General features: G+C 41.4%; 1 protein-coding gene across 25 annotated transcripts in view; it reads right to left on the reverse strand.

Annotated features, from left to right (window-relative positions):
• The window catches only part of LOC307114359 (uncharacterized protein), a 459274-nt gene that overhangs the window by 164731 nt on the left and 279971 nt on the right, over positions 1-14572 (reverse strand). For 18 of the 25 annotated variants that reach the window (XR_013814981.1, XR_013814982.1, XR_013814983.1 and 15 more), the window contains one exon: positions 7044-7140. The exons of 4 other annotated variants lie outside the window; for them this stretch is intronic. Coding sequence is in view for 2 of the 21 variants with exons in the window: in XM_079796703.1 (XP_079652829.1) it covers positions 7134-7137 (4 nt within the window). In the remaining 19 variants the exon portion in view is untranslated. Of the gene's footprint in view, positions 1-664; positions 7141-14572 lie in introns of those variants that run through there. 3 more of the 25 variants (XR_013814995.1, XM_079796703.1, XM_079796704.1) reach the window with 3 other exon arrangements.

Consider the following 14572-nt stretch of genomic DNA (forward strand, 5'->3'; position numbering starts at 1 on the left):
TCCAGAAAGGATGCTGAACTAGGTAACTCTCCAGAGGGCGAATGAAAAGAAGCCACTGGCAACATCTGCATCTCAGCACTCCAACTCCCTGACAGCTGGTGCTGAGAATAAGAATGCCTGCTTCTCCTCAGCCTTCAAAACACCATGCCAGCGTCTCTCCTTGGCAGAATCCGACCCTGAACCCTGCTGGCAAAAGTCTAGGGAATGTGGCTCCAGGCTAGCTTCTCCCATAGAAGGAATAAGGGAATAGTGTTGAATTGGAAGATATGAGATTTCCTAAAGAATGTGATGCCAGACTGGGTTTTGAAAGATCAAGATTGGCCAAGCTTTGGTCAATGATTCATCCAAAGTTTCCCTTTCTGGGCTATAAGAGCCTGTGTTAGGGAAGTACCACCTTCCCAAGTGCTTATCTTATGCAACCAAATGAGGAGGTAACTATAAATAGGCTGACTTTCTCATCATTGTCTTCAAAATGGATAACTGCAGCAACTTTTCTCTTCTGAGAAAGAAAGTTATGAGTTATAGTTACCAAATCAAATAGCAATTGATTTGGAGCTTCATCCCCATACGTCAAGGTTGCAGGTTCGATCCCCAGTCAGGGCACAACCAGGAAACAACCAATGAATGCATATCTCATTGGAGATATAAGGATTTCTCTCTGAATGCATTTCATAGGATATTAGGGATTGTTGTGCCAACGGGAAGAGAATATGCCAATTACAGTGGTTATCTGGGTAACGCACAGAGTGAGATCCTAACATCTCCACCTTGAATATCATCCTCTGTCTGGTAACCCCTTCCTCTCATTTTCAGAGACACATGAGGAATTCTTCAGATAATAAGCCCATTGGTAGCACATTTTTCCCTTAAAGTTTAGATCGATAGAAACCTAACAGTGCTGGGCAGGTAAAGGTGCAGCATCAATTAAGCACCTACTGTTTCTGTTGCTAGGTTAGATGCTTTGTGCAGCTAGTGTGTTGAACCTCTAAGGGACCTGTGAGAGAAGCCCATCACCCACAGCTTCCAGATGAGAAAGCAGAGGCCAAAAGAGGTCAAGTAATATTTCTGGGATCACACACACACACACTGTCGTCCCTTCCCCCCACTCCTCTATTACAAGTGAACCCTAAATTCCATGGGGCAGTTCTGGGTCACATGGAGGTCATTACATCCTCCCAGCTTTGTAAAACCATGGAGAAACTTGAGCCCATCCCTCATGACTTTCTTTCCTTCCCCTTTTATACCAGGAAAATGCAGGACAGCCAGACCTCACAATAACTAGGGTAGAGTTCTACTTCCATCCCAGCCTACCTCTGTGTCATTTTCCCACAGAAGTGAAAAAATAAATAAATAGATGGCTCCTTAAAGACTAAAATCCATGTAGACTTTCAAAATTGCAGATAAAATTCATCTTAGGGTATTTTATTTCTTCTGTTGCTATCTTTTTTACCTTTCACTGTTTATTGATCAAATAAATGCTTATTTGTGTTAGAAAAATATAAAATACAGGTATGCCTAAAGAAAAATAAAATCTATAAACACCATACAAAGACAAAATCCTTAGATCCTTTGTAAGACAATGAGTTTAGCACTTTAGTTTTCTTCTCTACACCCCATCTCAGTCTTTTATAATTGTTTGAGGTTTGGGGGTCTAGATCATTGTTGTGACACCATTTTATGTATCATAAAAACTATGTTTCCTGAATGAATTTCAGGCTTTCATTCAGTTTTGTAGCCATCGTTGTGACATTTTAGCTCATCTCTTCTTAAATTGTATCACTGCTCAACCAAAGAACTTGTATGCATGCATATAAGCCTAACCAATGGACCCAGACAACAGGGGGGTGAGGGCATGAGTAGGGGAGGGGGTATAGGAGGAAATGGGAGGGATAAGGACACATATGTAATACCTTAATCAATAAAGAATTTTTTAAAAAAATGGTATCACTGCTCATTGCTAGGCCTTCTCTCTGGTCACCATCTAGATCTGAGCTCTCACCGCTCAGTTTGTAGATGTCTAAAATAACTCTTCCCAGGAGGGTTTGTAGATATTTATTTTGTCTCCTTTGCATCAACACATGTGAATGCTCATTGGACCCTATAGGCAACATCCCTGGGTCATATCCTTTTCTTCTTTAAGCTCTATAGATGCTACTAAATTATCTTGTGTGATAGCATTTAGTGTGATGGAAGAAGATGAAGCCTGGGTTCATGCTGATAATCGGAAACAACCCATTGTTTCATGTCCAGAGGCTTGTTCTGCTTACACATGGTAGTAGAATGTGCAAAAAGGGTTCGCCTCGAATGGGCCACGCTCTGATGAGTAATGCCTTCCTTGAGGGCAGACTATGAGCATTGCCATGTATCTGGTCTTCTATGGAGAGGGGCAAATCTGCTTTTTTGCTCCCCAACATTTTCCCATTGAAGTCTCCCCCAGCTCTGTCAACAAGGCACAGTTACCCACACACTCCAGTTAAGGAAACTGGGGTTCTGAGCTTCAGTGCAGAACCAAGATGAGAACCAGGCTGCTCCCAGCCATGTCCATGCTGCTTCCGCCACATCCCACAAGAGAAATGTGAGCATGCGAGTGAGCCAAAGTGAGACCAGGTTAGCTCTCTCCAGCCGGCCGCTCAGCCAGGTGCAGAAAACACAGTCATCAAAAACCTGGGAGTTTTCGGAGCTTCAAGCAGGAGTCTCTGTGGCGTGTCTGTTAAGGCAGGTCCTTCCAGTCCTCTTTATGTAAGTATACTTCTCTCCTGCTTCCTACTCAAGTGGTAAATAAAATCTGCTCACTTACCTGATGGCAAGACACCATCAAGGTTTTCTCAGGTTTCACTGGGCCTCAGGTTTCCCATCGGTAAAATGGGAGTATGTAGTAGAATTGATTTTTCAGGGTGTTGAGAAATTACAGTTAATATACTGTATCTGGTATACACTGGATGTTCCCTTGGGAGGTGATATTCTTATATATTAATTAGAGAGGTCTCCCAGTATTTCCTGATATTTCTTGTCTTTCCCTGACCTTCTCCCATTCTGGTGGTTAGACGTAGAGCATCAGGTGATTCAGGGAAGAGAAATATTAACAGAAGAAGAAAAAAGGTTTTTATTGGTCCCAAAGTGTAAATATTGGTCCCAGACATAGAAACTACATAATAGGTTCAAAACAGATTGTTTCCTGTCTCCTGAAATCAAGTAAAGATTTCATGGGAGGGGAAAAGAAGGGAAGGGGATTAATCAAAAGGGGGCCTCATGCCTTGTCACCTAAGTGTCAGATGAGGATGGCAGGTTGGGACTGACAGAACCCCCCATATGAGCTCCTAAAAGAGGGGACCTGTGATTTCTTTTCCAAATTGGACCTGAAAAGGTGGCAAGGTCCCAGACACTCAGCATAGTGTGGGAGCAGAAGAAATCTTTACCCGGCAGCCAAGAGCCCATGGGAAGTCCTGAGGAAGATGTGGGCACGACACATTTGGGGCTCAGCAAGGAAGCCAGTGTGGCTGCAGCTGGCTGACCTTAGCCTTGAGTAAGTGAGATGGGAATCTTCGGAGAATTTTGAGCAAGGGACTGACACAAAATGACAAATGACGTTAAAGGGGTGTCATGGCAGTTGCAAAGACCATAGAATACTGGTGAGGCACAGAGGACTCTGGCAGAAAGGTCAAAGGTCACAGGGGACCAACCTTTTACATTGCTTCGAGCTGAGAAGGTGGAATGAATGGCTGGGGGGTGGGCTCTACAGGATACTTTGTGGGATCTTAGAAGAAAACCCATGCGTGGTTAACTAGCAACTAGAGCTGAGCTCTTGCCCCACACACACCCTGGATCCTTAGGATACATAAGAGTGTTCACAAAGATCCATCTGCCCTGATCAATTGAACTAGGAGCAACAAGACAAGTCCACCTCATCAGAGACAAAGCAAAAAAAATAAATAAATAAACACTAATGTCTTTCCCACATTAAACCAGAGCTAAGAGGTCTGGGCAGGGCTCTGCATGCTAACATGAGAAAAAAGTGGGGCAATGGCATTTCAACTATGCAAACCTTCTAGAACACAAAAGGGAGAGGATATACAATCTGCAAAAAGAGCAATAAAAAACTCAGTATGGAGTCATTTATACAAGACCCAAAAACAAGACGATGAAGCAATAGGCTGGGATCAAAAGGAAGGTTGCCAGGTTAAGGAAACAATTGAGGGGCAGAGCAACATCCTCACGGATTCAAAGAAATAAATGTAAACCAGGGAAGGACAGACTAGGCAGGGCTAAAAATTCCAACAATGATAAAAGGAAAGGGCTTTAGATGTCACAGTAAATGCAAAGGAAAAGATAAACGGAATAAACCAATTAGAGATGATGACATAAGGACTTCAAAGTTGGCTTACAGAAAGAGCACTTCTATTTCCTAAGGAGACTACCCAACCAATGGAAGAGCGTCTCAGAGATGTAATTAATCAGGGCTTGTATATCTTTAGAAAAGTAGTAAATCTGCAAGACATAAAAATTAATATATTAAGAGAGTATAATTTACATGGGGACACCAAGCATATCCTGCTCCACTTTAACTATAGAGAATGACTTCATCTAGGCAAAAAAAAAAGAGAGTGAGCTGGGATCACGCTGGCTCCAGATTTCTCCACGCTGATATTTTTTCCAAAAGAAACAGTCATGCCCACAAAGCTCAAATAAAGGAAAATATAACTCAAGAATGTTAAAACTGAAGACATTCCCAAACATGAGAGAATCCAGGTACTATATGAGCCCTTTTGGAAAATTTACTGGGAGACTAATCCAATGACAAGATGAATTTATTACACATATACACACATACACACACCCTCTCGAGTGAAGAAGTTATGGTTAAAAGAACTAGAGATGAGGGTTAAATCCATTTAAATAAGTGTAAATAACAGCACAACAGCAAACATTTGATTGCTGAAAAGAACGCATTATCAGTCATTTTAAGTTTAAATTATAAAAGTAGTAACAATGATCAGGAGGCAAAAGAAAGGAGATGGGAGAAAGTATCATAGTATGAACCACTTGATGTTTATATAAGAAGGCTAATCAGTACAACCTGAAAAATTGAAAGATGTAAGTTAAAAGGAAAAAAATAACTCCAAATTATGTGATTTCATTGAATTTTTACTTGATCTCACTTAGATATGTGATAAAATACTACCACTAGCAATGGAGAAGAGGACATAATCTAAATTTCAGCAATTCCATCAGTTTCACTTTAGTTGGTTTTTCTTTGGTTAGGTTCAAGTGAAATTAAGAAAATTTTTGCTTTTGTTAAGTATTTTCTAGCATGATCTCTTCTTTGTACTTTACAAATATTTTTAAAAACTATTTTATTATGCACATTTATCAATTAATATGAAATAGTTATTATGTTTTAAAATGTATATGCTTACTTAAGTTTACATAGCGATAAATCACTATTTGACAGTGTCCTGAAATCAGAATTATTGTTCAATAGTAACTGATGTTCTGAGGGCTTGCTATGTGCCAAGTAGTCTGCCAATGGCCTCCTATAAACAATGCCATTTTCTTTAAACCTCAACTTCATGACCATGTCCTCATTTTAAAAAGGAGGAGGAAAGTAACCAGTCCTAGGGGTGAAAAGTATAGCATAGGGAATATAGGCAAAAAATCCTATATAATAAAGAGGTAATATGAAAATTGACCCTCACACCCTCACACAAGATGGCCACCCCCATGTTGTCAAAGATGGCCACCCACATGTGGTCAAAGATGGCTGCCACAAGATGGCTGGCAGGGGAGGGTAGTTGTGGGCAATCAGGCCAGCAGGGGAGGGCAGTTTGGGGTGATTGGGCCAGCAGGGGAGGGCAGTTGGAGGCGACTGGGCCCACAGGGATCAGGCCTAAACTGGCAGTCGGACATCCCCCAAGGGGTCCCAGATTGGAGAGGGTACAGGCTGGGCTGAGGGACACCCCCCCACACAGTGCACAAATTTCGTGCACTGGGCCTCTAGTATTGTAATAACTGTGTAAGGTGTCAAATGGGTACTACACTTATCAGGATGATCACCTCGTAAGTTATATAAATTTCTAATCACTAGTTTGCACATCTGAAACTAATATAGCATTGTATGTCGATTGTAATTGAAAAATTAAAAAATATTTCTGGGGTCTTCATAAAAAGTTTTATAGTCATGGGGGAGGGGGAGATGAGGAAATTAAAGCTCACATATGTTAAGCAATGACATCACACACTTTCAAGAGGTTGAGAGGGAGCACAAATCCATGTTTTTAATTCCAAGTCTGCTTATTCATTTATCAACTGTGTACCGAGGCCCCACTCTGTCCCTCACATTATGCGTGCTCCACTATTATGGCACAATTCCTAGACTTCCTCCTCATGACTAATTTTAACTAAGAATTTCCTCTTTCAGTGGTTAAAGAAAAGCGTATGGCCATATTTCATACTGATTCAGACTCTAAACCACCCTAAAATGGTACATCTATTCAGCTTTCTTTTTTATCTTCTCTTTGAAGATAAAATAGTTACTTGTTTTACATATAAGCTGCAGATTTATTTTAAAATAAAATATACTGACATTGGAATCAGGGACTTTGTTTATGATTCTTCCACTGTGTGTTTAAGCTTTGTGTACTTTCAATATGTGGCTATTATTTCACAATTTTTAAAAAAGTATTTTAAAGAAGACTATTAAATGCAAGCATGATTTACCAGTTTGTTTCACTCCAAAAATTAAATGTTGATCTGTGATAAAAAGTAAAACAGATTAACCATTTTTATGTAAATGTATATGGGATTGTTTATTATTTACCTATTTTTATGTATCAAATTACACATATTACACTACCTCCCCTAAATTAGCACCTTAAAACAACAAATATTTATTATCCACAGATGCTGGGTCAGGAATCCAGGCACCACTTAGCTGGGTGTCTCTGGGTCACTCTTTCTCACAAAACCAGAATCAGTGTGTTGACTGAGTGGGGAGTGGGAGTGGGCATCATTGTGCTCAACTGGGGAGGAGCTGCTTCCAAACTCACCCAGGTCTCAGGTCTTCGCTGGCTGGTGATCAGAGTCCTCAGTTATATCACCACATGGATTTCTCAATAGGTCTGTTCACAACGTGGCAGTTAGCTTCTGAGAGAGAGAGAGAGAGAGAGAGAGAGAGAGAGAAGATGGAAGCCACAATCTTTTTATAACCTAATGCCAGAGTTATATTCAGTCATTTCTGCTTTATTCCATTCATTAGAACTGAGTCACTAAATCCAGCCCTCACACAAAGGGAGGGTGTCACACAGCAGATAACTAGCTGGAGGTGGGGTCATTGGGAGTCATGCTGGAGGTGGCTAACTGATTGGAAAACCACATACCAAAATGCCAGCAGTGATGACCTCTAGTAGTGAATTGGAATTATGGGTGGTTTTATTTTATTTTTATTGCTTCTCTGCTTTTCTAAATTGTCCATGATACAGAGGTAGAAAAGGTTGAAAACAGTCTCAGTGTTTAAATTCTACCCTAACACTCACCATCTGGACAAGATGCAGCCTTACTTAGCTTTGATTTCCCCAGTGCCTACTTCTTATGATTACTGTGAAGATCAATGTGACCTATATGTAAAGCACCTACCCATTAGCACATTTTAAAAATATGTATTTTATTGGTTATTGAGAGGAAGGGAGAGGGAGAGAGAGATAGAAACATCAATGATATGAGAGAATCACTGACGGGTTGCCTCCTGTACACCCCATACTGGGAGCGAGCCCACAACCTGGGCATGTGTCCTGACCAGAAATTGAATCATGACTTCCTGGTTCATAGGTCAATGCTCAAAGACAAAGCCACACTGGCTGGGCTTATTAGCACATTTTTAAGAGCTTATCAAATATGGACATTTATCCTGGATAAATATATAATTTTTAAAATATAAAAAGAAGATGGCAGAAGTTATAATGATACAAAAAGTATTATCCTGTTTATGCTCACGTTGCATTTGCATTAGCAAGAGAGGGATATGAACACATACAGCACAGGAAAAGTGAGAGTGAATAATATAAGCAAATGCTCAATTCTGCAGATCAGACCATAGATGAAGGCATTACAATAAAGAGAAAACAGAAGGGGGCAGTTGTGTAGAGGAATGCATTTCAGAGGAGGTGGGGTAGGCGGGGCAGGCAGAAGTCAGGGTTAGAGGATCTGAAATTCTGGTCAGTTCCTCATTTACTGAGTGTCTCCTCCAGCCACTGAGGATACAGTGTTGAATAAGGCAGAATGTCTGTCCTCAGGAAACTCACAGTTAGAACCATGGCCGGCAAACTGCGGCTCGCGAGCCACATGCGGCTCTTTGGCCCCTTAAGTGTGGCTCTTCCACAAAATACCATGGCCTGGGCGAGTCTATTTTGAAGAAGTGGCATTAGAAGAAGTTTAAGTTTAAAAAATTTGTCTCTCAAAAGAAATTTCAATCGTTGTACTCTTGATATTTGGCTCTGTTGACTAATGCGTTTGCCGACCACTGGGCTAGAAGGTAGGGACAGCCATAAAGACAACCTCTCAAACTCTTTGGTGACTTCAGAGATAAACGTAAGCATTTAGTCACCAGCTATTTATTGAGCACTTATTATGTGCATGCATACCCAAAATCATTACTCTCAAAGAGCTCATCGCAGGAGATGGACAACTTAACAGGCCGACTCAAGACAATGTAACACATGAGAAGATGAGAAGAGAGTCTTTTTAAAAGATACTATAAGAGATGGGAGCCGAAACCGGTTTGGCTCAGTGGATAGAGCGTCGGCCTGCGGACTGGAAGGTCCCAGGTTCGATTCCGGTCGAGGGCATGTACCTTGGTTGCGGGCACATCCCCAGTGCGGGGTGTGCAGGAGGCAGCTGGTCGATGTTTCTCTCTCATCGACGTTTCTAGCTCTCTATCCCTCTCCCTTCCTCCCTGTAAAAATCAATAAAATATATTTTTAAAAAAAGAGAGAGAGATGGGAGAGCACAGGAGAGCAGAGGTGTGGTGTTAGGGAGTCAAGGAAGGTTTTGTGGGGAAGGTCATGCCTAGGCTGAAACTATGTTAGCTAAGCCAAGGGTAAGGAGAGGAGAGTTCTGGTTGAAGAAGCACCCTAAGGACCCGGTGATAGGACAGCCTAGAGACAAGTGACATGACTGACAGGCAACAGGCTGCAGGGTTTGGATAGCTTAATCAAGACCATGTTATGGAGCATTCAAAATTGCAGACAACAGAAAGTGGGGTGCATGTCTAAAATCTGCAGACAGCAATGGCATAATGGATGCTCTGTTTCAGGATGGCCTTGTATTGCCTTCAGAGGAAGTATGGATAAGTGGTGAGCTCATCGCCAGGGGAGCAGATGATCTTGACATCAGAGGTGGAATTCACCTTGAGTAGTCCTCCCCAGGTGATTTCCTTAAATGCCAGTAACATCTGGGCTAGAAATCCATGGTAGCTCATTCTAAGCTCTACAGAACCCTGTGATAACTTGTAGAAACAATTAGTCTCATGCGTCATAGATAGAGTATCCCAGAGAAGGACAGAAAAGAGAGTGCTCCAAGCAAATTGAAAATACAAGGACTCAATTGGGGTCCTCGTAAAAGGAATAATCATCGGAGAGGTGCCAAGAAAAGCAGAGAAGAGCCAGAAACAGGGTGGGGGAAATTATTAGTCCCCGCCAAAGTGGGACAACCATGTGATTTTACTATTCCAGAGCAGGGTGACTTTGGGCAAATCCCTTAATCTCTTTGACCCAAGTTTCACATCTGTGCAATAGGAATAATAACCGCTATTTCACACGACCAGCTATAAGGATAAAATGAGATTATCTCCATGAAAGAACAAAGCACTGTCCAACTGTAAGCCAATTTTACTATTATTATTAGACAGGGAATAGAAGATGATGGCAAATGTTTAAATTATGGAGTCCAAGCTTGGATTTAAATCCCAGTCTTTCAATTACTAGCTGTATGATCTAAGGCAAGTTACTTAACATCTCTGAGTCTCCAATTCCTTGTCTATAAAGAAGAAAAAAATAATACTAGCTCTTCATAGGGGTTTTATGAAATCATGTAAAATGCTATAACAATTCAGGCATGTAATAAACTCTCAATAAATACCCACTACTATTAGTAGTAGTCATTGTAATAGTAGCAACAGTAGGCACAGTACTATTTCTGGACTCTATGACCCTGATTTTTGTATGGAAAATAACATTGGTGTAAATAAGATTTAATTAGAAACTCCAAGTAAGTTCATGCATTTTGTGATTTTTCAAGTCTAGTGGCAAGGTTGCCAGATTAAACATGAGGAAACACACTTGGAGAAGTTACAAGAGTTTCTTACAAGCACACACCCAGAAATGGCTAAGCAAGGAACTGGCCTCAAGTTTCCTGATGCTAAACCCAGTGCTCTCTCTGATAAGCTGAGCTGTCTCCCCGTGCTGGGGCTGGCATGCTTTAAAGAGGATAATGTGGAGACCATCTCACCAGGAATTTCCTTTTGGTTGAGCTAAAATCAAACTGATGTTAGCAAGACTTGCTGTTGCTTTAAAAAGCTTTTGTCTTGTCTGGTTGTCTTTCAGCTTTCTCCTCCAAGAGGAAATTTTCAATTACCCGTTAGCTTATGTTGCAAACATTTGTTCTTAAATGTACTCATTCATTCTTGTAGGTGATTAAGGATGATGGGTATATAAATACACAAGTACATAAATGACAAGCCCAACCGGGTACATATGGTAATTTAATTTGGAGATGAGTACCATGTTTATGCACTTCTATCAGGCTGCTGCCTTTCGATGAAGATGCAATTTCTTATCCACCATTTCGCACGGCCAATATTTAAGGCAATAGCCTAAGTGCAATACTAGAGAAAACCATCAGTGCCATCCAGATCACTTGCAGCTGGGAGAAACCATCTATGGGGATCTCTCTGGATCCTAAGTCTGGGGAACGGGTGCTCCTTGCTGCATTAACGCTGCGTTGGTTAGCGGGTGCCCAGCGATTCAGAACCTGCCACTGGGGGAAGCAACACCGACCCTAATGGGAGCGTAAGATTTCAGACCAAGTTCTATCATTTGACCGAAAACTGTTGCCAAGACTATTTCAATAACCATCACAGATGACGGAATTTTCGAGTTACTTAAATAGAGAGGGGAGGACACCAAATTCAGCTTAGTGAGACTAACCAGGCTAAAAGGGAAGGAAGTGCATTCTAGAAAGCAGGAACTGGAGGAAGGGCTTTGTGAGGGACCTACAGGAAGTTCGATGTTGCTGAACACAAAATGGTGGAGACGAGCCAGGTGGGCAAAGGCCGGGTTGTGGAGAGCCTTCCATGCCACACAGAGGCACGTGGACTTTTCACCCCGAGGCCCTGGGAAGGTTTTAGGCAGCTTCCAGATGACCCCTCTTCTCTCTCCACAGCAAGGAGGCTTGGAGAGTGATTCCAGGAAGCCAAGAACATTCTGGACTGTCAAAATCAAAACTGAAAATCACCCATGACCATGAGCAAAGTTGAAATGTGAATAGGCTTACCAGGGCTCAGAGCTAAGCCATGGGGTAATAATGGGAATAATGTGTAATAATGTGAAACTGGAATTGAGACTCTGGTGGCCACACACTCTTCTAGGTCTTTCTTTTTTTTCTTTTCACTCCTCATGGTGTTGCCTAGAGCTGAGTTATTGTACAACTGTGGCTTTTGCAAACCTGAGCTCCTGAGTTCCTTCCCTCAATCTGCCCCTTCTCCATACCTCACACTGCAACTTCACCCCTCTATGAAACTCTGGGGTCCCAGGGTTTGAAGTAAAACCGAAAGTCCCAAGAGAACCACAGTCACCTCTGGTGTTATCTTCTCCTCTAACTCCTCCTGCACAGTGTACCTTCTTCTTTTACTGCACAGATGTTGGGTTGACTCAGAATCTGGATGTTATACTAGAAGAACCCTGTGCCTGGAGTTCAGGCACTTGGTTTCAATTCTGGTTCTGCAGCTTTCTGACCATCTGACCTGTCAGTCTACTTAACATGTTGAGCTTCAACTTTCTCATCTGCAAAATAGGAAGTTAACTAGATGATGCCTGAGGGAGCTTTGAACTCTAATATTCTGTGGCTTTGAGAACATCCTGTCACTTATCATTGTTCTGGATGCTGAAGAGACAAGCCACAATCTTGCCATCATGATAAAGCCATAATATCCATAATTGGAAGGTAGCCAAATGATGTTGTCGAATGATTAGAGACATGGAAAACTCTTCAGCTCTGTTGTCTCATGAGAAAAGAGGCTACAAAGAAGTATAGTATGACCTCATTTTTCTAAAATATGTTTTTATTGATTTTTTTTTCCAGATAGCAAGAAAGGAAGAGGGAGAGAGAGATAGAAATATTGATGAGAGAGAAACATTGATTCGCTACCTCCTGCATGCCCCCTACCAGGAATGGAGCCAACAACTGGGGTATGTGCCCCGACCGGGAATCATACCAGAGACCTCATGGTACACGGGATGACGTCCAACCAATTGAGCCATAACGGCTGAGCATGACCTCATTTTTTATAAAACAAATATGTACAAAGAAAAAATACCCAAAGGACAGTCTCATGGTTATCTCTGGTCATGAAGTTATCTTTTTGTTTGTTTGTTTATTTTCATCTTTTCATATTTTTCTTACAAAGGAGGTATGTGATTTTTACAAAAATAAGATTCATTTTCTGGAGCACTATGGATCCCTTGATCATTCTTATGGGGAATTAATGAGGACTTTGCTGATGATATAACATTTAATCTGGAATGTGATGATCAAATAGGAATAATTTAATTCTCAAGAACCCCTCCTTCCACCCATGGTCTCATTCTTTTCTTCTGAATACATCAGGGTTTCTCATGAGTAAGCACTGACTTCCCCCACTAAAGCACACACTGCTTGAAGGCAAAAGGCAATTTTCATGTATGCTATCTAAAATTTCCACAGAATATAAAAAGTAAATAAACTTGCACTTGTGATGAGAGTGCTGATTAACACCTAACTCTTGGACACTGATGAAAAAAATCCTCTGTTTCTGAATTCTCAGTGATTGGTGCACCAGACTCCCAAATCTTAGGGCATGAGTTCACTTCCTGCATCACTCAGCTTTACTTTTTTTTAAAAAAAATTTTTTTATTCTTTAAAGTATTACATATAATAGTACATATATATCCTTTTTTTCCCCATTGACCTTCCCCCAGCCTCCCCTACCCCGTCGCGTGCCCTCATCCCCCTCCCCCGAGTGTCTTGTGTCCATTGGTGTGCTTATATGCATGCATACAAATCCTTTGGTTGATCTATTTCCCTCCCTCCCCAACACTCCCCAGCCTTCCCACTGTAATCCCCCCCCCCCCCCCCTGTGGCTTGAACCAAAATCCCAAACAAGTATGGCAGTCCTTTCACAGGGGAAGCTGAGTAGAGGCAAAGGAATGAACATAAAGCACAAGGGACCTGAGGTGTGGATGGATGGTCCTCTCCCATGGAGAAGCGCGGAGTCACTGGGGTAGGGCAGAGAGATGGAAGGGATAGAAGAAAGGAGAACTCTCATTTCTTGGACCTAAGCTAAAATAAGGTGAAACCAATCTTGGGAAAAGAACAGCTGTCAGACACACTTAATCTCTTTAAATACCGTCTATCTACATGCCAACGAAGCCCAAATGTATGTCTTCAGGCCAGTTGCATCTCCAAAATTCGATACTAGTTTATTCAATGCTCTACTTGATATATGTCCCTGAATACCTAACGAACCACTCTAACTCAACATATCCTAACTCAATTCCTAACCTTTCCTCCCCAAACTTGGGCTAGCTGCAGCTTTCCCATCTCAACAGATGGCAAGCTCACCCTTCTGGTTGCTTAGGCTAAAATCTTGGAAAAGGTGTCATCTATGCTGTCTCTCTCTCTCATACTCCACACTCAACTTGCCAGAAAATACTCTTGGCTCTATCTTCAGAAGATATCAGAATCTAATGACTCCTCACCAACCCCACCACTACTACCACTCTGGGTCAAGCCATCGTTATTTTTCGCCTGATTCACTGCAATTGCCTGACTTTTCCCCTCCTTCCTTAACTTCCTATAGTCTCTCTAAGCACTGCAACCAATGTGATTCTCTTAAGATATGTATTATTTTATGACACCCCCTATTGTACTGGGTCCCTAGTTCACGCAACTAAAAGTCAAAGTTTTTGTAGACAGAGGTTTACAAGATCCAATGTAATCTGGCCCCCATTACTCCTCTTGCCTCATCTCACTCAGCTTTTGTCCCATGACTCTTGTTACCATTCCTCCTACATAATTACCTACTGCTAATTATTCATGGCTGTGTGCACACATTTTATCTAACTGCTTAATAATATGAATAGTTAATATCTGAAATGTCGTATTTGCATGGAAGTAAACAAATTACTTCTTCATATAATATTTCATTTAATTAGCACAATTGTCTTCATGAACTAAGTAGTAATTTTCCCATTTCACAGATAATAAATCTGAGCTCAGAGAGATTAAGCAACTTGTTGAGTGAGGGTCACATGTTTAGTAATTATGT

Source organism: Cnephaeus nilssonii (assembly GCF_951640355.1).
Source record: "Cnephaeus nilssonii genome assembly, chromosome: 18".
In the NCBI taxonomy this organism is placed as follows: domain Eukaryota; kingdom Metazoa; phylum Chordata; class Mammalia; order Chiroptera; family Vespertilionidae; genus Cnephaeus; species Cnephaeus nilssonii.